Source organism: Acipenser ruthenus, chromosome 4 (genome assembly GCF_902713425.1).
Source record: "Acipenser ruthenus chromosome 4, fAciRut3.2 maternal haplotype, whole genome shotgun sequence".
Classification (NCBI taxonomy): Eukaryota; Metazoa; Chordata; class Actinopteri; order Acipenseriformes; family Acipenseridae; genus Acipenser; species Acipenser ruthenus.
Window position 1 is genome coordinate 106,075,608 of NC_081192.1, and position 26,971 is coordinate 106,102,578.

At 38.8% G+C, this 26,971-nt stretch overlaps 1 protein-coding gene across 2 annotated transcripts in view; it reads right to left on the bottom strand.

The window, feature by feature from the left end:
* Positions 1–342: 342 nt before the first annotated feature.
* Positions 343–26,971, bottom strand: part of LOC117400283 (sodium channel protein type 4 subunit alpha-like) — a 165,461-nt gene continuing 138,832 nt past the window's right edge. For both annotated transcript variants that reach the window (XM_059023366.1, XM_059023365.1), the window contains 7 exons: positions 17,663–17,785; positions 13,254–13,526; positions 11,833–11,886; positions 9,808–9,945; positions 9,527–9,631; positions 8,101–8,371; positions 343–7,955 (listed from right to left, as the gene is read on the bottom strand). In XM_059023366.1, coding sequence (XP_058879349.1) covers positions 6,724–7,955; positions 8,101–8,371; positions 9,527–9,631; positions 9,808–9,945; positions 11,833–11,886; positions 13,254–13,526; positions 17,663–17,785 — 2,196 coding nt within the window. In that variant the 3' untranslated portion in view covers positions 343–6,723. The remainder of the gene's footprint in view (positions 7,956–8,100; positions 8,372–9,526; positions 9,632–9,807; positions 9,946–11,832; positions 11,887–13,253; positions 13,527–17,662; positions 17,786–26,971) is intronic.

Below are 26,971 nucleotides of genomic sequence, written 5' to 3' on the forward strand. Positions count from 1 at the left end.
GTGAAGGTTTTAGTTCAGGGGATCAAAGTAAAGGGAGTCACACTGTCGAGAAAGGGCACTATATTGGGAGCTAGATGTACACGGGCACTCTGTTTTAAGGTGTCAAGAAATGACATTTACCTATCCAGTACATAGAGGACTGTCCCACTAAATCCAACATGTTACAAATATGGATGAAGTGTCTTCCACAGACCGCCACTATGATGAAAGGGTTCATACTTTAAGAACTGTAGCATTGTATTTAAAATCAGTAGCTTACTACAATTGCCATGTTTGATTTGATTTTATTACCTAAATGGGAAAGTAATATACAGGAAATAGATGCATACCTGTATACTATATTCATATAAAAGGCTAGTATCTTAAATAGTTACAGGATGTGCTTCTTCAAACCAGGCACGCATTGTTGGAGTTAATAGTGTAATATCAATTTGAACCCAGTCATCCAAAACCTAAACAATCTCAATTAGACATGCACATTGTTATCATTACAACATGGGACACATTTCAAAAAGATTTCAGTATGGAGTGTACAGTAGGTTCACCTTTTATTTAAATGTTCCTGTTGCTTTGTAGAATAGGATTTGGGCTTACTTGCAGAAGTAAGAATTATAACCGCCTAACAAACCCCACAAACAATACCTTGGAAAAACGACGGCTCTGTAGAATCACCATGTGTTCCCTGTTTTATACCAGCTGTATAAAGAAAACCTGTCTGTAAATACCACCGACAGGCAACACCTTCAAATGAATACGAGCAGAATGTGAAGACAAAACAAAGCTGCCTAACTTCATAACCCTTTATACTGACTGTATCTGTATCTTGGCAGACAGGATGTGTGTAAATAAGGCCCTTGTTTGACCCATGGCTGACTGAAATGAAATATCAGCAGAAAAAGATGCAAAATCTGCCCTCTATCATTGGAGGCTTATATACAGCAATGTACCGTTGGCTAGGCAACCTGGCCTTAATTAAAAAAAAGAACATGACAATGTCTCCAATTGCTGTGTATTTCCTGAAAAAAGAAACAAGGACCAGGGGTCACAAATGGAGATTAGATAAAGGGGCATTCAGAACAGAAAATAGGAGGCACTTATTTACATAGAGAATTGTGAGGGTCTGGAACCAACTCCCCAGTAATGTTGTTGAAGCTGACACCCTGGGATCCTTCAAGAAGCTGCTTGATGAGATTCTGGGCTCAATAAGCTACTAACAACCAAATGAGCAAGATGGGCTGAATGGCCTCATCTCGTTTGTAACCTTTCTAATGTTCTTATATTCTTATGTGTGCTTATTACACATCGTCACAATGTTATTGTGCATAGTTACAATGTACTTAATGTGTCAATTTTTTTGCACGATATAACCCTAACCCTAAACATAGCCCTAACCCTAACCCCTTTTTGATACAATTGTGTACTTACATAGAATGTGCAAAATGATTTTCACATTAAGTGCATTGTAACTATACGTAATAACATTGTAATGATGTGTAAGTACACATATATTTACTAAGTAACTTCTCTGTAAATACACAGTAATTCGAGACACAGTCAAGTTTCAAGTAAAAGGCTACAGAAAAGACCTGCACACATGCATCACCTTGGTATTTTATATGAAGTGCATAAATATTTTATTTGTCAAGCCAGTTGTGGGCCAAAAAAAAAAAAGGCTTTGTGTCCCGGATCCTTTTCTAGAAAAGCTGCTTGTAAACAAGTTTGTGGTGCAAGGACATGAGAGGCACCATTTTCTGAGGGATAAATTAATTAATATACAGTAGATTTTACTATTGTCACAAAAATAAATGTACATTCTGAATACAGTATATTACAAATCTTTACACATGTACTAGATACAAATTAATTATACACAAATGAATCCTCGTCGATCATCTTTTTGCATGTGTTATTTGCCGTTGAACTTAAACGAGGATCATTTTCTATGTTTAGACACAACAAAGGATATGTATTAACATCATGGTGTCCATCACACTGATATAAACAGCAGTGGATCCAAATCCCACCACTGAGATCATTAATCTAACAGTGCTGGGAGTCTCTGTATTGTGTTTCAGTCTGAAACTTCACGTAGGGGTCTGTATATAATGATAAGGATGATGTTCGCTAGAGCCACAACCATTCAGATCAAGTGAATAGACCATATGTTTTCTTTCATTGCAACGTTGAATTACACTGATTTCTCTCACCCCTTCCAAAAATAAAAATAAAACAATGAACAAAGATAAACAAATAAATAGTGCCATAAAATGTTCTACCAGCAGCCTAGAATTGCAAGGTTTTTATGATTTGAGCACTTTGCAAGCAGCCTATAATTGCAAGGTTTTTAAGATTTGAGCACTTTGCAAGCAGCCTATAATTGCAAGGTTTTTAAGATTTGAGCACTTTGCCCTTTTGGAACAGACTGCGTTATGTTTCACAATCATCTAACCATACAGAAGGTCAATGGTCTTTGAGTCAACCCATTTCTTGCATAGATTCTTCAGTCATAACCCTACATGTTTTTGCAATATGTAAGCATTCTTTTATATTACTAATTGCACTTTGTTTGATGTTTGCTTTGACATGCTACTTAGATGACCTCCCCAGTGGTCCCGCTACTTAGAAGACACATTGAGGTATGCTGATATACTAATAAAAAAAATGCAATTTGGGTTTTCTATTAGCAGGATATTGGTTATAACAGACTTCCACATTGTAGCTATTATAATACAACATATTGCTAAGTTCTGTTTATTTGATTATTCTTGATTGGCTTTTTATTAGTGCAAAGTTTATTTGAATTATATGTTTGCATGCTATTTTTGACACATGTCATTGGAACCGCTGTTTAACAATAACAGGTCTAAGGTTACTGGAAATACTAAATGCAGACACCTGTTAAAAAACAGGATGTTTATGCCAGGCTGCCTTCAATTATTCAGAGTGCACAAAGATGAGTCCAATCCAAGGAACTTTGTTGAGCAACTACTGTAGCTGGGAACAAATCCTTACACCAACCACTTTTTACACTTGATTATTTTTTTTATCTTATTTTTTATTTCTTAGCAGACACCCTTATCCAGGGCGACTTACAATTGTTACAAGATATCACATTATTTTTTACATATAATTACCCATTTATACAGTAGGGTTTTTACTGGAGCAATCTAGGTAAAGTACCTTGCTCAAGGGTACAACAGCAGTGTCCCCGACCGGGGATTGAACCCACAACCCTCCGGTCAAGAGGCCAGAGCCCTAACCACTACTCCACACTGCTGCCACTGCTGCTCCACACTTGATTGCCACATAGTTGCGTATGGTGGATAACTGAAATAGCAACACACCTGGATCCACCCTCATAAACAAACCACTCTCAGTGAAGGAGCGAAGTGCTTAAATGGGAGTGGTACAGGCTTCCAGGGCTAGTCCCCTGTGAACAGCATGGCACGTTCTTACAAGTTCTGTGCCAGGGCTCTGCGATTGCCTTTTAAAAAGCCAATACAGTTTATTAAAGTGATTTGATCTTTTATGGGCTGTTTTCAAAGTGTATCACAGTACCTACACTAGCCTATTGATCTTGAAACAACAAAGCACACATCAGGTTAAATACACCAAACCTTTATCAAAACTGTACTAACTTGTATTAATTCCAAGAACATACTGTCAGCAGTACAGTAAATAAGATAGCTTTTAAAATCCTGGCCTTAATGCAGTATTAACATTACTGCTGGGCAAAGGAAAATCATCAAAAAGGAGCCTAGAAACAATAATGCATGAAGTGCTTAAAGTATTCTGTAGCATATCCTTCAAAATCAACTGCCTTAGTGCTGATTCTACATACAACAGAAATAAATAAATAAATAAACATGTGTTGCTGACTTGCTTTGTGTTGATCTGTTTAAGCACTGGGTTTGATATTTGTATGTATCTGTTTAAGCACTGGGTTTGATATTTGTATGTATCTGTTTAAGCACTGGATTTGATATTTGTATGTATCTAAGCACTGGATTTGATATTTGTATGTATCTGTTTAAGCACTGGATTTGATATTTGTATGAATCTGTTTAAGCACTGGATTTGATATTTGTATGTATCTAAGCACTGGATTTGATATTTGTATGTATCTGTTTAAGCACTGGGTTTGATATTTGTATGTATCTAAGCACTGGATTTGATATTTGTATGTATCTGTTTAAGCACTGGATTTGATATTTGTATGTATCTGTTTAAGCACTGGGTTTGATATTTGTATGTATCTGTTTAAACACTGGATCTGATAAGTGACCGAGAGTAGGAGGTGTTGTTTCATGCAGACGTTTGCTTTTCATACAGAACACGTTGAGCCTGAGAGATAAAGCGCAGGTATTTACAAGCTCAATGCACTTTCATTTGTTTTTCTGTAGAGTTTGTTGGAAAACAATGAAATAATGTTTGTTTTTTTTGCAGGATTCTGCAGTGCATCAATATTTGTGCATTTGTGCACAATTGTAGGTTTTGAAATTGATTGCCTCTGACAGTCTCAACTTTTTCAACAGCAGTGTTTTTGAATCTCCAGTGGTGGAAAAAGATAAATGGGTTTTGATCATGAAGACCAACTGAAACCGAACAGAGGTGTCCTGCACGTTCCATAAGGAAATGATTTCGGTATAGAAGGGTTTTCACCCAAGACCTCACCCCACTTGTCCTTCTTCAAACGTGATAAATAACTCTTTCCACCAAAGGGAATTATTGATGCAAGGGCCTTTCCATCAGAAAGGAAAGCTGTGGGGATAGGTTTATAAATAATCCACAATGTCTGTATGGTCGACCTGGAACAGTGATAATACATTGTACAAAAGTTTTGTTTTTCTTTTTTTGGTAAATGCAATTGTTAGGAATGGCTACCAGACCACCTGAAGAGTCAATCCTTGACAAAGCAGGAATAGATAAGACAAACATATGATGAAGCTATTGCTAGTTTAGACAGCCCTGAAGTCAATGAAGTTTCACTCACCTCTTGTGAATTATGACCACAAAAGTGGAGTTACTTCATTTTTATTTTATTATTATTAGTATTGCATTAACATCCTGGATTCATCATACATACCTTTAAAGCTTAATTGGTCGGACTGGAATACCAGCCTTTATCATATCATATATATTTATATGTAATGTGTTATTATCCTCTTGACAATGGACATTTTTTCCTCTTTTCTCTAATTATTCTGGAAATTTAAATCAACAAACAGTTCAAACAACATTTCCTGTTTATATCACTACTTTGGATTCTAATAGTTTTCCTCATTCAGCATCATGCATATCATTTCTCAGAGAGCCCTGTAAAAGGTGCTTATTGTATCAGAGTGCTGTAATAACATGCAGTCTCTCTGGAAGCTTCCCATCCGCACTAAACATACGTCATGCATGCATCATGGTAAATCCATGGCTTTATGCCTTTTCATATTGGATAAACATGTGACCCATTAACTATTCAAAAGAAATCTGCACCACCAAAGCACAGAAAAACAGGACTTGATTGTCATGCTTACAGCTTCAAAAAGCTATTCAGCACATGTGAATTCCCTGCAGATCGTCACCATACATAGACACTTGACTGTAAAGCTTACCCAGTAACCCCAACCCACCATGTACTGTACCTACAGCTAGGGACAAATGTGTTGCATCACCTCAAATTTTAGGATTGAGACATAATACAAAATAATACATAATACTATCTCTCTCTCTCTCTCTCTCTCTCTCTCTCTCTCTCTCTCTCTCTCTCTCTCTCTCTCTCTGAACATAATTTAGATATTTTATTTAACATCATGCAATCAAAGAAACTACAAAATGATCTGGCAAAAGTCTACCAGAAGCCACAATATTAGTACAGTATTTCATGTTAGATTTATGGAAAACTACAATGCAGTATGTAATTCAATATGTTAATGTAACATTATTAAGCAGGTTTAAATAGACTTTGTGAAGCAAAATGTGTTGATTCTATAGGGTGATGCAAAACATTTGGCCAGGGCTGTACACAGACAGATAATTACTCCTACACTACCTGTAGAATCTTGCTTTCTGCATTTGTTTTTAGTTTTTTTGCTACAATGCAATGAGTGGCATTGGTTACATAAGTACAAGGTTCACTACCCAATGGAAAAAGACACAACCTTTCTATAAGTAGAAAAATATCAAATATAATGATGATTTTATGAAAGACCAATAATAACATATACAGCAAGTATTACATTTTGCTACATAACTGTGTATATATATATATATATATATGTATATATAAAATGTAAGGTCATACATTTCTAGAAGGATTCACACCATTATAAGTAAGACCTTCAATGAATGCATACAGTCAGGCATTGTTTGTAAATAACTTGTATTTGTTTTGTTTTTTTCAGCCCAATAGATGATTATTACATCAGTGATATATTTGTAGTGACCCTGCACAGGTCCTTCATGCATATAAATATTAAGCATAGTTAACATAAGCAGGGTCAAAGGGTAGCTCCCTTCATTTATCCAGCCAAGGTATGGTTGTGGTTGACAAAAAAAAAGGTTTTAAATAATAATAATAATAATAATAATAATAATAATAATAATAATAATAATAAGGATAATAAACCCTGCGGTTGTGTTTTGTAACTCAGTGTAGAACAAGACTAAGTCAGTGTTGGTTTAGTTATGGTACATTCGGTAAACAAGATATAAAGCAGTTCATAACCAGTGTTACAGAAATGTCTCCCTGTCTCTGTCAATATGTGTGCAGGGTTCGTTGAGCCCAGTGTTTCTAGAATCAGTCACTAGCACTTGCAGAGGGTCATTAGCGACTCTGGTGACACTGTCATAAGATGGCGGAGAAGAGGTGGAGGACATAGTCTCCATCATTTCCAGCTGATGGCCATAGTTTTCATTTATCATGGATGCTATGAGACCTTCCTTCTCAGGAGCGTTCTCCACAGTAATGTTGCCATCACTAGATCTGTGGCGATACAGGAAGGAGGCCTGCCTCATGGAGCGCCGGAGAAGGTGTCTCCTGTAGGCCCTCTGAATTATGATGGCTGACATCTCCTCCTGCTTCCGTCTGAGCGTGGTGGTGATGGGTTCATAGGAGATCTTTGAGGGATTGGCCATCATGAACTTCTCCTCCATCTGCTGCTTCAGAGCATCCATCTCTCCGGACTCCCCAAGAACCCTTTTGGTGAAAGCAAACAGAATGTCCAGGCAGTGGATTTTATCCCCACTGACCATGGGCAGGTCCATGGAGATCAGCTTTATTCTGTTGGGCTTGGCGATCCGCAGCGGCTCCTGCAGGGCATCCGCAAAGTTAGCCAGCTTGCAGTACTCAATGAACTGTGTGGCTTCAGGATCGAACTTCTCCCAGACCTCGTAGAACATATCGAAGTCATCCTCGCCCAGAGGCTCCGTGCTTTCCTCCGTGGCTACACTGAAGTTTTCCAAGATGATAGCTATGTACATGTTGACGACGATGAGAAATGATATGATGATATAACTGACAAAGAAGAAGATACCAACAGAGGGGTTCCCGCAGTTCCCCCTCACTGTACTTCCAGGGTGTTCAAAATTTGGGTCACACTCCGGTTCAGTGTTCAAGATAGGGTTGAGGAGGCCGTCCCACCCTGCCGAAGTGGTGATTTGGAAAAGACAGATCATGCTGTTACCAAATGTTTCGAAATTGAACATGTCATCAATCCCATAGTGCTTTTTCACGTAGGCAAAGTTAGCCATGCCGAAAATGGCATAGATGAACATGACAAGGAAAAGGAGAAGACCAATGTTGAACAAGGCAGGAAGAGACATCATTAAGGCAAAAAGCAGAGTTCTAATTCCTTTGGCTCCACGAATTAGTCGAAGGACACGTCCAATGCGTGCAAGTCGTATAACTCTAAATAATGTAGGCGACACAAAGTACTTTTCTATAAGGTCAGCAAGCACAAGTCCTGTAAAAGAATACAAAACAGAGAGGAGTTAATTACAGGAATGGAAGTTTCTTGGCTCCCATGTTATTTTCTGTTTCTGTGGTGGCATTCAGTCTGGAAGGAATCTGTGTGCCCTTATGAATTACCATATTCCAGGTTTACCTACCCACAATGGAGAGGATGACCACCACGAAGTCGAAGATGTTCCACCCGATCGTGAAGTAGTAGCAGCGGAGAGCAATGAGCTTGAGGCAGCACTCCCCGCTGAAGATCACAATGAAGGCCACGTTGATGTAGTGAAGGATGCTCTCCATGTGTTTAGGCTGTTCATCTGTCTCCACCATCATGGTGACCATGTTCAGGCAGATTAGAATCATGATGAGGATGTCAAAGGCTTGCTTTGACACCATATCGAAAATGAATCCTTGGAATTTGTTCTGAATGGGAAAGGAAACAAAACGAAAGCAATGTGACCCTTATTTTCAATGCAAAGTTTGTAGCATGTACAGTATTTCTGTGGGACCATCTTCTGTGCATTTGTACAAGGCTGGCATCATGTCAGCACATTTAGATGATGTGGAGTTGTTTCTGTTACATTTGGGCGACACAATTAAAAGCATTTCATACAGATATAATGATTGTTTCAAATTGTCAGTAGCACAGAGTGCATATGATATGGTTAATTATTCTATGTGTCTGAGGCCTCATTTAATTCAATGTATTTTAGCATAATATCATTTGGTGATATTAAGATGGGATATGGGCTTCATGAGTGCCCAGATGGGGCAATTTATTTATTTTTATTTAGAGTACCCAATTACTTTACCACCGATTTTCTCCCTTGTTTAGAATGTCCGATTATGTTCCCTCACTGCAGAAATTCCCCACAGAGCTCAGGGAACTGAAGGTCAGTGGGCGTCCTCTGATCCCATGACCAAGCCTCTTTACACTCAGGAACTCGAGAACGGATGTCAGTGAGCTACCAGCCTCTGGAAGACAGAGGCCAGCCCTGCAGGTGTCCGATTGAGCACACCAGGTGCCTGGCCTCTATGGTCGACTGCAGCGTAATGGGGAGAAACAGTCCTTGCCGGTTTTGCCTCCCTAAACCATGGGAGCACCAGAGTCAATGCAACATTCCCTTTGCAATCCCCAGCAAAGACCGGTTTGAACACCACGCGGCCGTGCTTTAACCAGGTGAGCCACTCTGGGACCCCGTCAATGGGCAATTTGTTATGGAATTTGTGTGTTCCGTGTTTACTTGTTCTGTGACATGGAAGTAAAAACATTCTGTCTGAAAGTATGCAAGTGTGTTCACTCAAATATGAGGGGTGTCAATGGTGTTGAAATTGCATTCATACGTTTGAACAGCAAAGTCAATAATGTTAAAAAGGTAATATTCATGCACTTTAAACTACAGGCGTTTTAAACATGAACCCACGATTTGGATATTTCTACAGCACGCAGTACTGTGTCCAGGGGGTGTTGTGCTTTGTCTGGATGAACAGAGCTGTATTTTTGGATTGAGTGTGTTTAAATGAGATATGTTTATGGAAAAGAAGATCACATGGAAACTGAAACCATTATGTTCTTACCTGTGGCCTTGGAATGGGCTTCTGGGGTTTTTTGGATCCAAGCTTTTTCATTGCATTGTAGTACTTTTTCTGTTCTTCAGTCATAAAAATATCCTGTCCACCTAAGTAAACAGGGAAATTCTTATTGTTATTTTGGCCTAGTGGTTATGTTGATAACTAAACATATACAATTAAAAACACAGGGAAAGATATATTGTAGAAATAGTGCTACATCCCATGAATAGAACTGCTTCTGCAAAGCTTTTCCACCAGAGGAAGAATAATCCCATCTGTATACTTATCTTTCTTTTTTGCTGGTTAAAGTTGTCAATAATCACACCTATAAAGAGGTTCAAGGTGAAGAAAGACCCAAAGATGATGAAGACTACGAAATAAAGGTACATGTACAGGTTGATTTCCTTAATTGGCTGGTCTTCTACCTGTAGGAAAGGAACAAAACGCACGTGTTTACTTTTTTAGGCATACCATTTTTTTTTTTTGACAAACCCACCAAATGTGATATTTGTGAAAATATTAACATTAATCCCAGAACTACTAGTTATGCGTTATGAAGGGAAGTTTAGGGAAGTTAAATGTATTGATCTATTTGACTGAATCCCATGTTCTATTATGAAAGTACACGTTTGCAGTATCATATGCTTTTTTTGAAACTGCACTTTTGATGCCTCTATAGTGAATGCAAGTGTTACAGGCCGGAGGCTTGGCAAGAACCAGCGACCTGCACACAGTAAGCGAGCATTTTAACTACAATGCAAAAGAGCCAGGTTCCTCTGCATTCGTGGTTTTAGAGCTTTTAACCTCATCTTATCTCCCCCACCAGGAACAGGACAGAATCTGTAACTGCAGTGTATCACACAACACTGCCCGCTACACTCTTACCCCCTGTGACCTCAGCGATCAGCTGCAGCCAGTCCATGAGATCCGAGTCACGGCACTATGTGACAGGGAAGAGACTGGGTGTGAACCGGCGGCCCTGCGCACCGCAAGCGAGCATCTTAACCATAATGCAAATTCGTGGTTTTAGCGCTTTTAGCCTCATCTCATCTCACTGACAGGGGACAGGACAAAGTCTGGAACAGCAGTGTATCACACAACACTGCCTGTTACATAAACACACACATCAAATCTCATCTCACTGACAGGAGACACCATCTGGAACAGCAGTGTATCACACAACACTGCCTGTTACATAAACACACACATCAAATCTCATCTCACCGACAGGAGACACCATCTGGAACAGCAGTGTATCACACAACACTGCCTGTTACATAAACACACACATCAAATCTCATCTCACCGACAGGAGACACCATCTGGAACAGCAGTGTATCACACAACACTGCCTGTTACATAAACACACACATCAAATCTCATCTCACCGACAGGAGACACCATCTGGAACAGCAGTGTATCACACAACACTGCCTGTTACATAAACACACACATCAAATCTCATCTCACTGACAGGAGACACCATCTGGAACAGCAGTGTATCACACAACACTGCCTGTTACATAAGCACACAACATGTATAAGTATTTTGTTTAGATGCAACCAATGTTCTTACTGTATGTAAGTGGTTCATTTTGATTAGTACACCTGATGTGCATCCTTTGACATCCAATCACAAGAGAAGATGTAAGATTTTATTAATTTCCTTTCACTTTAACATTTGCAAATTATAAAAAAAAGACTTTCATGACATGCAATTTTCTGCTGCATCAACAGGCAAATGAGCTTGTAGTTCTTAGAGATGGCAGCGATACCATGTACTGTACTGGTTTTGTGGGCTATCATTTCAGTGATGAAAAGGGTTATATTAACGTATCCACTCAAAGCCTTAATGACATGTAGGAAATATGATATGCAATCATTTAACATGGGTTTGGGAGGGTTAACCCTTTAAGGTACAAGGGACATGTGTGTCCCACAAAAACAAAATTATGCTAACTTTCTTATTTTTGCAACGAGACGTACGAAACAGGGTTTAAAATATACTGACAGGTTAGATCTAGTCATCCAAATTGTCAGTTTCCTCCTTGTGATACTTGAGTCACTCTCAAATGTTTTTTTAGAAGAAACTGTTTGAACAACCGCTCAATTCCTTGTGTTAAAAGACAAAGGGAGGTACACAAAAGGGAGCAGCTGTCTCTTCAAAAGTAAAGTGCAACAACCCAAAACTTGCCATGCTAATCCACACGAGCCTCATCCCGTATTAGGTATTGAGTATCAGGGATCTACTCCTGGGTGCTTCTGGAATTCTGATGAAGTTTTGTTTATCACTTTCTTTCAGGAATACTTACACCACGTGAATCCACTGCTGCATACATTATTTCCATCCAGCCTTTGAATGTTGCCTTGAAAAAGGAAACACAAAAGATAGACGTTTCATACTTTACAAGTACTTCTTCAATGTCAAGCACATCCAGTATAAAGCCATTTTCAAGCGCAACAATACATTCCAGGGAGTCATGTTGTCAAAGGCACCGCCCCCGAGCCGTCTGCATCGCTCCAGTTTGCTGGAGGTGACATTGGCATAAGCAGAGTTGCTAAGGCAACTCTGCTTTGCATTTGGCCGAGAACGTTGAATGATAAAGCATGTGCTAGAAAGCATGAGACAGGAGAAACATGGTAAACAGTTAACCACAGTAACTTTGTAAAGAAGAGTATGTTGTGGTCGGTCTGCCCTGAGTGAAGTACCAGCTGAATAATGAATTTCTATTGTGAAGTACCAGCTGAATAGTGAATTTCTATTGTGAAGTACCAGCTGAATAGTGAATTTCTATTGTGAAGTACCAGCATGAATAGTGAATTTCTATTGCTGAGAATTATAATTAGTCAGAAACACACTGTAGTCAGGTAGGCTTGGAGCTGCTAGAGTATAAACACAAGGCATAGAAGAGACAGACAGAAAAGCTCCCAATACCTCCAGATCATCAAGAACGTTGTGTATCAAGCTGAGGTTCTCTCCAGGGGGGGTAATCTATTCAATTGTCTGTCTCTGTTAATAGTAGTGGCATGTATTTTATCTAAACAATAATCTTCAATGAAGAATGTAATGTGGGTATTTGGAACTAATAAATGAAGTGTTGTAATTTGAAACGTGGTCTGGTCTCATCCACATTATGTAGTTCATTCCATGTAAAACCTTATATTGCTTATATCACACCCTTAGAAACAATAACCTCTGTGGGAGAGTATTTACCACATCGTTAATAAATGTTGCTGATCGTCAGGTGGAAGGGTTAATATACCAGTTTTTAAATTAATAATTCTTCCGGAATATCTAAAAAAAGAAATGTGAATGAACGAAGTGAATGAAAGAGGAGTTTATCACATGCTAGCACTATAGTTAGCCTTTCCCTGTGTTGCTGTTAATTGTAGGCTTTTTGTGAATGACTAGTGACTGGTTATTTCTAGATGGAAATGAAAGGTCTGTATTGAGTGGAGTCAGACAGGGATGATGGAACAGAGCTGAGTGACCTGTTGCTAGGATACACAAGGCCTAGAAATAGCAAGAGACTGAGAAGATTTTTACTGTCACATAGCAGCAATTTAAATAATATAAACTGGGTTACTTGCGTAACTAAAATATTAGGATATATGGTCATGTTTTAGGAGGAAACACTCAAACACCCTTTGTGTGTGTGTGTGTGTGTGTGTGTGCGTGTATGTGTGTGTGTATATATATATATATATATATATATATATATGCAGTACTTACAACTTGCAGGAGGGCCAGGTACCCGGCGCCAACATTGTCGAAGTTCACTTTTACTTTGGTCCAGTAGGTGGCGTTCCCGTAGGCGTCGCATTCAGTTTTGTTATTTATCTCGGAAGCATTGAAGATGTATAGGTCTGTGCTATTTACACACCTTCCAAACTTGCCTGCAAACAAGTTCACCCCCATTATGCTAAAAATCAACCAGAAGATCAGACAGACCAGCAGCACGTTCATGATAGAAGGGATAGCACCAACGAGTGCGTTCACCACCACCTGCATTGAAGGAGAATATACCAAGAGGGAATAGTTTAGAAGCCAGGCAAAAACACAACTGTCCTTAATCTTCACAACACCAACTGCTGACAATAAGCTTAGGGTAGCACTTTACATGAAGTGTCTCTAATTACTGTGTATTTACACAGTACCTACTTAGTAAATAAACGTGTACTTACACATAATCACAATGTTATTATGCATAGTTACAATGTATGTAATGTATAAATCTTTTTGCACAATATTTGTAAGTATATAATTGTATCAGAAAGGGGTTATGGTTAGGTTACACTCTCCTCCCAGTTTCTCAGAATCGCGCTTTTCCAGACTGGGTATACAGTAGTTTGTTTGGGGTAATGCCCTGATCCAGGTGAATAGCTTCCAGCTTGGCATTACATTATCTTCTTCAAGATCTTATTGGCTGCTGATTTGACCTGTATTGGAATGTGACCTGGAAAATGAAGGCGGCCCTTGATTCTTAATGTTTTATCACGAGTTGTATCTCTCCCAGCACAGTGCTTTAAAACGTGCTGGAACCTCCTGATCTGTGGAGGTCTCCTATCCATATGCTGAGCAGGCTTTGATTCTGATTAGCTTCGTAGCTCTGGCAGGGTCAGAACCCAAGAGGCTCAAATCTACACAGCAGCTTTCAGCTGACTTTAGGATGTGCATGGGAAGCCTTCACCCAAAATTAACTGCAAGGAGAGCGTATCAATGTGGGCTTTGTCATAAAGCAGTCAAAATTCAAAACAGTGGATCATTATATATCATAATATATCGCAAAATGGTCTCATGGTCCTTTTAGACATGTACTACAATTTTGTATCCATCAACATACATGCTTATATATTTTCGTGTTGTTTGTTATTAAAATACTTCTGAATAAATAAAGAGGGCACAGCTACTACTCATAACTTCTGGCTACATTATGCTGGACAGCATAAAGGGTTAAAATAATCAGCTCATAAACACCCTTGTTTACACATAAACATGCCCATGATAAGCTTTATATACTTCTGTGTTCAAATAATGTGTCAGGGTACAAAATAATGCAGCATTAAACACATTATTATTTATAGATGACTTGAAAAAGACAAAGGGCCAGATATTCAAAAGAGATGTGAGTTTCGAAGGGCAGTTGCAGGGATTTCTTCCCCTCAATTCTGCCTCCAGAAAGAAGTTGAGCTGTGAGTGAAATTGAAAAGGGGAGTTGGGGGAGAAATGTCTTGTTTAGATTCATTGAAATGTATTAATTTCCGCAGCCTTGCTATAATAGCAATTCCCCGCAACTCTTTTGAGTTTCACAGTCTTGCGAATATATACAAGATATTCACAATATAAGTTACATTCTCCAATTCTTTCAATATCTGGCCCTAAATCTATACTACAGAGGTGTGCTGTGTTAATGTTGTAATCAGTCAATTATTTTGCATATCTAACACATGGAAGTTTATGAAAAGCAAAAGGCACTATGCATCATTCTGCGTAATTAAAACAAAGTGCAATATGGATTATACAGAGCAGTGTGATTGCACAAACAAGCTGCTGTCTTTAATCCCTGTAATTGTTATTGCTAACTCAATCAGCTGGCAAATCAATTATTACACAAATACACACATAATACTGGCAGGAGCAGAGGGTTAATGCAGTTACATTTGTAAGCATTTGTAAGCATAAGCATTTGTAAGTTATACTCTCCAGCATATATGGAAATCAATGCTGCAAAAAATAATGTTTTGTCTGCCGTATTATGGCATAGAAAATCTGAGGGATTAAAAACAAGCTTTAATACTGATGGTAAGGTTCTGGCATTTAAAATTCAGATACGATTCCAGGGGATAATAAAGGCCATACAGTAAAGGCAGTTTTTTGCTGGACACACATTTTGGTGGTTACATAACATCATGTGAAAGGACAAAAAATGACACTGTTTTTAATTTCCAAGTGTGCAAAATGAAAAGTTATCAAAGAAAAAGACAAGAGAAAACAACTAACAAGCACTGTGCCATGGTAACATGTGCTGTAAGAGTTTTCCTTTTTCAGAAAGTGGTGCAAAATATCTGGGTCATTGTATTAAATAATAATGGGGAAAGAAATATAATGAAGTATACTGTAAATTACTGAACAGAAGGCAACAGTTGTAAAAGTGAAGAAAATGACTATAAATGGAATAAGAAAGTGTGTGCATTTTAAATGTACATTGTCTTAAACACACTGTGCTGTTCTGAGAGGATTGTATTGTACACACCTTGCTCTTTCTGGATTTGTTGTGAAGGAAAAGCAATGAACTTAAAAAGGCAAATACAACGAGACACCCGACTGTCTGAAGTCCTTGCTTGTCTAATTGTGTTTTTAAAGGCATATCTTTTCTAGCAATTATCAAAATGCACACACCATCGGCAGTGCCTGTTAAACCCTCCCCCAACACAAGCCAATGGCAGGGGGACAGGTTAATGGTTACACTTGGGTGTACCGGTTGTACTTGGAGTTGTTTGAGAGCTGTATTGAGGCCAAGGTGGTACTTTAATCTTCACCAGTACTGTATGTGAGGATGTGGCGACTGTACAATTAGACCTTAACACTAAGATGACATCTGTGTTAAACAACATGTTCAACACACTGTGCTATAACAGTGATTGTTTGTGCAACCTAATGAACTAATGAATTCATGAAAAAATATAGGATGATAAAAATATTTATTTTAATAAGTTTACTGTTACATACTACAAATAAAGGTTGATAAAAGAGGGTATATGCTGGGCATTAAATTAGGATATTGGTGTAATAACTCAAAATTCTGCAAGAATGGGGGGAAAGCATATGGCAAGAACTTACATTAAATCAGCAGACTTTTGTAGAACTGTGTTATATACTGTAACAGCAGGCTAAAATTGGACTTTCAGGAAATACATGATGATGTTTAAGGCTGTATTTTGTTCACAGTTATCATGGATTTCACTTAAAAATAAATACAGCGGGTCCCAGAGTGGCTCATCCAGTTAAAGTGCTGCCACTGGGAGTGCAGGATGAGTCACACAGTTTGGACGACGCCAGTTCGCGTCCAGGCTGTGTAAAGAGACCGAACTTTGCTGGGAACCCCGAGGGGGCGTCACATTGGCTCTGACGCTCCCAGGGATGGGGGATGGGAAACACATTTTGAATGTGACAATAAATATTATGTTTAATTGTGAAATATCTTTAAATATATATTTTCAGACCATGAAATGTTGTAAATAAGCCATTTTTTTTACAGTGAAAAAAAATACAGCCATAAGATTGAGTAATTGGCCCTTGGCCAGTTCAATCCAACTTTGAACACTATGAACAGAGAGAGTGGATCTGTGTAAACATCTCTTACCCTCATTGAACACTATGAACAGAGAGTGGACATGTGTAAACATCTCTTACCCTCATTGAACACTATGAACAGAGAGAGTGGACTTGTGTAAACATCTCTTACCCTCATTGAACACTATGAACAGAGAGAGTGGACCTGTGTAAACACCTCTTACCCTCATTGAACACTATGAACAGAGAGAGTGGACCTGTGTAAACATCTCTTACCCTCATTGAACACTATGAACAGAGAGAGTGGACCTGTGTAAACATCTCTTACCCTCATTGAACACTATGAACAGAGAGAGTGGACCTGTGTAAACACCTCTTACCCTCATTGAACACTATGAACAGAGAGAGTGGACCTGTGTAAACATCTCTTACCCTCATTGAACACTATGAACAGAGAGAGTGGACCTGTGTAAACACCTCTTACCCTCATTGAACACTATGAACAGAGAGAGTGGACCTGTGTAAACACCTCTTACCCTCATTGAACACTATGAACAGAGAGAGTGGACCTGTGTAAACATCTCTTACCCTCATTGAACACTATGAACAGAGAGAGTGGACCTGTGTAAACATCTCTTACCCTCATTGAACACTATGAACAGAGAGAGTGGACCTGTGTATACATCTCTTACCCTCATTGAACACTATGAACAGAGAGAGTGGACCTGTGTAAACACCTCTTACCCTCATTGAACACTATGAACAGAGAGAGTGGACCTGTGTAAACATATCTTACCCTCATTGAACACTATGAACAGAGAGAGTGGACCTGTGTAAACATCTCTTACCCTCATGCCTTCGAATCTGGACAAGGCTCTTAATGGTCTCAAAGCTCGGAGGGTCCTAAGAGATTTAATGGCTGCGAAGTCCGAGTATCCCAGGGTGCTAGCTACAAGGCTTATTAAAGAGACCTATATGGAGACACAAGAGCAAGAGCCCAGGCTGTTAGGAGGGATCCACAATCTGCTGTTACTGCTCCACGGCACCTTTAGAGGAAAGCAAATGCACACCAAACCTGTTGAAAAAGATTGGGTGTGTTAGGTATGCACCTGGGTGACTTTCTGTATGGCATTTCCATAAAAGAAGGAGAAAAGAAAACATTAATGTTGTATTTGGTTGAAACCTTGAGCCTTAACCCAAAACTGCACATGATTTTCCCCTACAAAACTTCAGACGGAACTCAAATGACTAACAATCAAGCAGTTTTTTTGCGGGTTGGATAAAGAGTTAATCTCTGAGTTAATCTGGAGTTTGTCTTGGTTTTGCTTTAATAATCTATGTGTGGCTATATTGGTCAAAGCCTAAAGCCACTCATACATCGCATTCAATACAGCTGAATGGGTGAAAACACAGCCATTAACTGTGAGGGCACCTTGCAAGTTCAACATGTTTGCAAACAAGGCTACCTGCCATTGAAGACAAACAGGAAGACACACACCACAACAACCAACCACTTCACAGGGACTCAGCCCAGTCAGCCCAATGATGTTATTAGGCATAGTTACAATGTACTCATGTGTCAATCTTTTTGCAAGCTATAACCCGAACCCGAACCCGAACCCTCCTCATCATGTAAACTATAATGGGTTAAGACTCTGTTTCTACCAAATTATTGTCCTTTTTTTCTTCAAATCTGTGGAAGGAAAAATAAACAAAATCTATGAAAAACACACACATGAAGTATACATGATTCTTAAAAGTCACCCTTACCCTCATGCCTGCAAATTTCGAGAGTGCTCGTAGAGGCCTCAGTGCCCTAAGTGTCCTGAGAGTTTTCATGGTGCCAAAATTGTCATAATTGAGAATGGTAGCCATGCGGCACAGGAGAGATATCTGTGCGGATTAAATTAGGTTTTATATTAATAGGGTTGCAGTTACAGAATCTTTCCGGAGGCCCTGTAGTTAAATGGTCTGTGCTGCAGTCCGTGCCCAAACTTTAATATATTGTTTCATCCATGTAATTTAACCTCCTCAATAGAAGTCAATAGAAGAAAGGGTCCTCTGAGAACTCAATAGAAGAATGGGTCTGCATTACAAGACAAAGGGCCAGATACTTAAAAGGGCAGTTGCAGGGATTCTCAATTCCGCCTTGAGAAAAAGTGATCAGCTTTATAAACACCCTTGTACACAAATAAACATCCTCGTCATACGTTTTACTGACTTCTGTGTTCAGATAATGTGTCAAGATACAAAATATTTCAGCATTAAGTATATTATTATTTATCGGTGACACTTGAAAAAGACAAATGACAAGAGCAAAACTGCTCAGATAGGTCACTAAACAGTGTGAAATGTCTTGAAAACTGTACCACATGATTACTCAGCCTCTATATATTAAAAAGCATTGTCATTATAAGAGTTCACACTTCTTTAATCAGACGCTTCTCAGTGATTTAGTGCCCCACCCATACAGGATTGTCTTGATCTGGAAGCATTTTAATGCGTTAAAAAACACTTATATAATAATAATAATTTTGAATATGTAGACTATAGTGACGGAGTAATAGCGTGGTATAGTTTTTAATATGTTTCGCCAAATCTTATTTATCTTATTTATTTTTTATCTTACCTATTATAATCTCTTCTTCAGTAAAGTTGCCCTTTCTGTTCTTTTGAACACTTTGAGCCATTGTCTCACCTTGTACGCAGTTACACCTGCATCAGCTGTGTGTTGTCTAGTTGAGATGAATGACCTGTTTAGACTCATTCAAATGTATTAATATATACAATCCACATGTTGTTTGTTGTGTTGTATTCTGTCACAACTTCCCATTAAAGCCTCTGTGGGATTTGTCTGTATGTATTGTGTTTTTTTTTTTTTTTTTTACTCTAGAGCTTTTAAAAAGGTTAATGCTTTAAGTCTTAGGAGTATGCAGTGTTTTATTGCAGTATGCAGTGTTTCCTTCATTGCACTAGTTCCAGTCTTTTTAAACAGAGAGAAAATAAAGCTTGCTGGCCCAGTGTTTGTGTGATGGACCGGCCACATACCGGTCCACTCTCTGTACCGGTCTTCCTTAAGGTGTACCGGACCTGTACCGGACTTCCATAGATGTGGATCGGGCCCTTCACGGAACCTGGTCCGGTCCGCATCCCTAATGTATATGTATATGTATGTATATATCTGTTTTTGTTTTTATTGTTGTACCTGTTTGTATTTTATCTGCAATATATACTGTATATATATTTTATTTAGTTACTGGTGCTTACATTATATATTTCTTAAACTGTTTTCATCTGACATGTTTGTTTGTTTGTTTTGTTTTTATAAATTTGACTATTTTTGTCCTGTAAAGTGCTTTGAGACACACCTGTATGAAGGACACTATATAAATAAACTTTGATTTGATGGTCCGTCTCTAGGCTTGCATTTAAGATATCGAGGCCTGGATGTCCGCAAATTTTCTTCAGCTGAACACTAGCAAATCTGAACTCCTTCTAGTAGGATCTGAAACTCAACTTAAGAATCTCAATATAACTGCCCTGAACCTCGGAAACTGTCTGCTGCTGTCTTCCCCCACAGTATGAAGCCTTGGTGTACTTCTTGACAGCAACCTCTCCTTTGATGCCCACATCTCCTCCGTGGTCAAATCTTCCTTCTACCATCTTCAAAACATCTCCAAAGTCCGTCCCTACCTTTCCCTCCCGGATGCGGAGATACTTTGTGATGCATTTGTCTCCTCTCGACTCGACTACTGCAACTCTCTATATGGTGGTCTCCCGGCACACACCATAAACTGACTGCAGCTAGTTCAGAATGCCGCTGCCAGGATCCTTACCAGATGTAAAAAACGTGATCACATCACCCCCGCCTTACCCAGCTGCACTGGCTACTTGTAAACTTCAGGATTACTTTCAAAACTCAGCTCACCTACAATGCCCTTCATCACTCAAGTCCTGAACTTGCTGACCCGCTATGTCCCTGCCTGCAAGCTCTGTCTCTGGCCTGCTTGTTATCCCCAAGCAAAAGTGCACCACACTTGGGGAACGCTCCTTTAGCTTCATGGCTCCGACTCTTTGGAACCCTCTCTGAGCTGTGGTGCGTGATGCTCCCACTGTAGCTTGCTTTAAATCAACTCTCAAGACCCACCTCTTCTCTCTTGCTTTCCATGTTCTTTAAGCCTGATATCTGCTATTAGCTGCTGTGTTGCTGCTACTACTTCATGTATTATGCTACTATCATGAATTATGCACAATTTTTTTTTATATATATATATATATAAACTGTATAGCATGTATTATGCTTTTTTCACTGTATTTAAAGTATTATGAATTTTCTTATTGTTACTGCATCATGTAAAGTGCTTTGCGAAGGTGGTCCACTATGAAAAGCACTATATAAAATAAAATTGATTGATTGAGTACATTCCCTGGCTCTGAGGCTGTTTTCAGTGAGCTATTTTTAAACACTCTCTAAGGTAAGACAAGGTTTCATGAGCTGCAGATTTGTAGACATGATTTAATTCATCAAAATGGCTTCCTTAAAACATGATATATGGTACTACACTAAGTAATAGAAATATCTGTTTGCGAACCATGATTTCAAATAGTGTTGCACTTCCTTGGTCATCTTTTACCTAAACTATTGAATTGCCCATGGTTCCTCTATTGACTGACATGCTTTTAGCCAGTAACAGGCTTTGACCCTGAAGACACTTGAGGTGAAACAGCACTTTCTTTAACCTAATGTAGTACCATTTTAAAATGAAAATAGAGAAAATACAGCTAATGCAAGTGCAGAAGAGGAAAGATTTAACGGGAAACTATGCCATTCAGGAACAACTGGGAGACTTTCTTAATGGATACGTTGGCCAGTGTTGCCACTGCAATGAGGGACGAGGGACACACAACAAAACCACTGTTAAAGACACAGGGTGAGGAATAACTACAGAATATACACAGTGTAAGACTTCCTCTTTGAGGCTGATGACCTGCAAGGCACTTTCTTATTGCACAGATCCTCTTTGTTAGAATAACAACAGAATAATAACCACAGCATATACACAGTGTAAGACTTCCTCTTTGAGGCTGATGACCTGCAAGGCACTTTCTTATTGCACAGATCCTCTTTGTTAGAATAACAACAGAATAATAAACACAGAATATACACAGTGTAAGACTTCCTCTTTGAGGCTGATGACCTGCAAGGCACTTTCTTATTGCACAGATCCTCTTTGTTAGAATAACAACAGAATAATAAACACAGAATATACACAGTGTAAGACTTCCTCTTTGAGGCTGATGACCTGCAAGGCACTTTCTTATTGCACAGATCCTCTTTGGTAGAATAACTACAGAATATACAGATAACAAGAAAATAAAATATTTTCTACCACTGACCTTGTCAGTATTGCAAACAAGAAGAAAACATGCATTGTATGGTTAATTTAAAATGCTTTCACTAATGAATTCCTTTTCAGGCTTAATAAATCCACTGCAAACAGACTGAGTCATTACCCTGATGGAGAAACTAATCACAACTAACCTGACTTAGTTCTACCAGAGAGTATGCCTAAAAATCTGTGCTATTATTATTATTATTATTATTATTATTATTATTATTATTATTATTAGTCTGCTAAGAAATAATAATAATAATAATAATAATAATAATAATTAGTAGTGATAGTAGTCTTATTATTGATTGCTATATGAATTATTATTATTTATTTCTTAGCAGACGCCCTTATACAGGGCGACTTACAATTGTTACAAGATATCACATTATACATTATTTCACATACAATTACCCATTTATACAGTTGGGTTTTTACTGGAGCAATCTAGGTAAAGTACCTTGCTCAAGGGTACAACAGCAGTGTCCCCCCCACCTGGGATTGAACCCACGACCCTCCAGTCAAGAGTCCAGAGCCCTAACCACTACTCCACACTGCTGCCCACTACAATTAAAATGTTTTGTTCTATCTTGTAGAAAACAATATTCCCCAAATTAACCCTAATCATCTATCTTTTGCCCCTTAAATGTATAGACATGTGTATCCACTTTTTATGTGGCAATTTCTTCTTGCATGTCAACCCGACTGTGTGTCACACCACTGAGACTGTACTGTACTGTACTGTGTGTCACAGCACTGAGACTGTACTGTACTGTACTGTGTGTCACAGCACTGAGACTGTACTGTACTGTGTGTCACAGCACTGAGACTGTACTGTACTGTACTGTGTGTCACAGCACTGAGACTGTACTGTACTGTGTGTCACAGCACTGAGACTGTACTGTACTGTACTGTGTGTCACAGCACTGAGACTGTACTGTACTGTACTGTGTGTCACAGCACTGAGACTGTACTGTACTGTGTGTCACAGCACTGAGACTGTACTGTACTGTACTGTGTGTCACAGCACTGAGACTGTACTGTACTGTACTGTGTGTCACAGCACTGAGACTGTACTGTACTGTACTGTGTGTCACAGCACTGAGACTGTACTGAACTGTGTGTCACAGCACTGAGACTGTACTGTACTGTGTGTCACAGCACTGAGACTGTACTGTACTGTACTGTGTGTCACAGCACTGAGACTGTACTGAACTGTGTGTCACAGCACTGAGACTGTACTGTACTGTACTGTGTGTCACAGCACTGAGACTGTACTGTACTGTACTGTGTGTCACAGCACTGAGACTGTACTGTACTGTACTGTGTGTCACAGCACTGAGACTGTACTGTACTGTACTGTGTGTCACAGCACTGAGACTGTACTGTACTGTGTGTCACAGCACTGAGACTGTACTGTACTGTACTGTGTGTCACAGCACTGAGACTGTACTGTACTGTACTGTGTGTCACAGCACTGAGACTGTACTGAACTGTGTGTCACAGCACTGAGACTGTACTGTACTGTGTGTCACAGCACTGAGACTGTACTGTACTGTGTGTCACAGCACTGAGACTGTACTGTACTGTACTGTGTGTCACAGCACTGAGACTGTACTGTACTGTGTGTCACAGCACTGAGACTGTACTGTACTGTACTGTGTGTCACAGCACTGAGACTGTACTGTACTGTACTGTGTGTCACAGCACTGAGACTGTACTGTACTGTACTGTGTGTCACAACAATGAGACTGTACTGTACTGTGTGTCACAGCACTGAGACTGTACTGTACTGTACTGTGTGTCACAGCACTGAGACTGTACTGTACTGTACTGTGTGTCACAGCACTGAGACTGTACTGTACTCTCCTTGTAAGCTTCCATTTGATTGAAACCACATGATAGCACCAGCAAGGTAAAAATAATAAAAATTTAAAAAAAAAAAAACAAAAAAAAAAAAAACATAATAGACTTTTAAGTAATCAGAAATGGTCACTTTATAAGAAAACTGAGTTCTGGGTAAATTACAGCAGTAAAAATAGTACTGTTTTTAAACATAGCCAAAAACATCATGAAAGGCTTTCAACAAGATAGTTTAATAAAATGAAAGGGAGCTAGCACATACACACACACACACACACACACACACACACACACACACACACACACACACACACACACACACAGTATATACACACACATATATATACACAAACACATATGTACATAAAGAGATAAGTACATACGGTACTGATTTTCCATATATAAACACACACACACACAAGGTCTATATATGCTATGATAGTATTGTCTACAAGGTGTTAGAAATTGTTAGAAATTTCAATATGATAATGCAGAACCTAATTGTAGAAAAGTCTAGAAAATGCTGGATTGTAGGTGAACATTCTTAGAGAGTATAAAAGGGTTAGGCATAGGATGATTGCTGTCTTTACCAATGAGTCAATATGGGGAAAAAGTAAAGAGCTATCTGAAGACCTCAGGCAGAAATACAAGAAGATTTCCAAGCATTTGAGTATCCCAATTTTGACTATTGTTTTTATTACCAAGAAGTAAAGACTCATGGTACTGTCACAACGCCCCCCTCGGTCTGGAAGAAAGAAGGTTCTTTCACCAAGAATAAGTAGAAGAATTGTGAGGAAGGTTAATAACAATCCGAGATTGACTTCCAAAGATATTCAAAGTGAACTGGCTGCAAGTGGGACTAGGGTTTCCATTTCAACCACAGGTCGAGTATTGCATGATGAAGGTCTCAATGGTTGCAGGCCAAGGAAAAAGCCACTCTTAAGAAAACATCACAAGGACAATCGCTTAAAGTTTGCAAACGACATTTGAATGATGGACATGATTTCTGGTCAAAGGTTTTGCGGAGTGATGAAACAAAAAAATTGAGCTATTTGGTCACACTGCTAGTTGTTACGTTTGGAGAAAGTCTGGTGAGGCGTACTAAGAAAAGAACACCATACCTACTGTCAAGCATGGAGGTGGTAATACCCTTCTATGGGGCTGCTTTTTCTGTAATGGCACAGGAAATTTAGTTCCAATACATGGTAAAATGAATTCCATAGCATACCAAAAGATATCAATCATCTGAAACCCTCTGCTACAAAACTTGGTTTAAAGCGCAACTGGACGTTCAACGTGACAATGATCCAGGGCAACGATTCAAAGCACACATCAAAATCTACTTCAGAATGGTTAAAGAGGAATAAAATCAAGGTTCTGGAATGGCCTATTCAAAGTTCCGATCTAAATCTGATTGAGAATCTTTGGTATGAGTTGAAGAAGGCTATGCACAAGAGAAGTCCTTGGAATTTGACTGAACTGGAGCAATTTTGCGTTGAAGAATGGTCAAAAATCACTAAAGAATAATACCAAAAGCTCATTGACAAATATCCTAATCATTTAAAAGAGGTTATTATTGCTAAAGGTGCCTCAACTAGCTATTAATTTCATTTTCCTTGTCAGGGTATGAATACTTTTGAATTATCATTTTGCTGAAATAAATAATTGTAGACATCTATTTCTTGTATTTTTTTTTCCTAATGCACAAAAGCAAAACTTTTGCTACAAAAGATTTTTCCTAAAATTCTTTGTTTTCGAGAACTTTCTAGAAATTATAAATTTCCATATGAATTCCAATGAATGTCTGGATGATTTAATACAATTAAAGTGCAAATAAACCAGATTATAAATCTGCCTTTTGCATACATTCAGCATTAATTTTCAATGTGATATCTCAAATAACATACTGTCCAGATTAGACCCATTTTACCATCTGTAAATCTGTAATGACATCATCTAGTGCGATGCAGAATGTTGTTTAATTACTGCTCCTGGTTTCCTTATAAAATGCAACAGGTGGTTTCTTCCAGCATATCTACAGAAGACTCGCATCCCAAAAAAGTGAGGGGTACTCTTTTCTGTTTCTTTGAGATTAGAAGAGGAAAGCCTCTACAGTCGTTGCTATGGCAAACAATGAGAAAGGTTATCAGGGGAGGGTGAGGACTCACCTGACTATGCTGGAAATACATACTGTACATTATCACTAACTGGTATGTTTAGAAACAGGCTACAACACAAATACAATGATAGCAGGGTAGCTTTTTACTATAGGCCACTAAAAATGGACTACTATGATGCTGTCAGCTATCTTCAGGAAACAAACAAAAAATAAAACAAAGAAGTAATTAAAATCCAGCTAACTGTACCCTACAAATACTCAAGTCAACAAATACAAACGTAGCATGAATTAGTGCAGGTCGAAGCATTCGTTCATGTGTTAATAATATGGATAGCCGTTACGGTTAGGCCAGTAGGTTAAATCACTGTGGATAGGAGGCTGTGTGGTCCAGTGGTTAAAGAAAAGGGCTTGTAACCAGGAGGTCCCTGGTTCAAATCCCACCTCAGCCACTGACTCATTGTGTGACCCTGAGCAAGTCGCTTAACCTCCTTGTGCTCCGTCTTTCGGGTGAGACGTAGTTGTAAGTGACTCTGCAGCTGATGCATAGTTCACACACCCTAGTCTCTGTAAGTCGCCTTGGATAAAGGCGTCTGCTAAATAAACAAATAATAATAGCTTGCCTGAGTCTATCTCTATTCTGATATATTTCATGGGTTAATATCGCAATAGAAATTCCAATGTCATAAAACATCTGTCTAAATGGCTTCCAAAACATGCAATCAGATATAAACTCTCCTCTTAAATCCCAAGCCATTATTACATCAATGTGTTGATGCCACTGG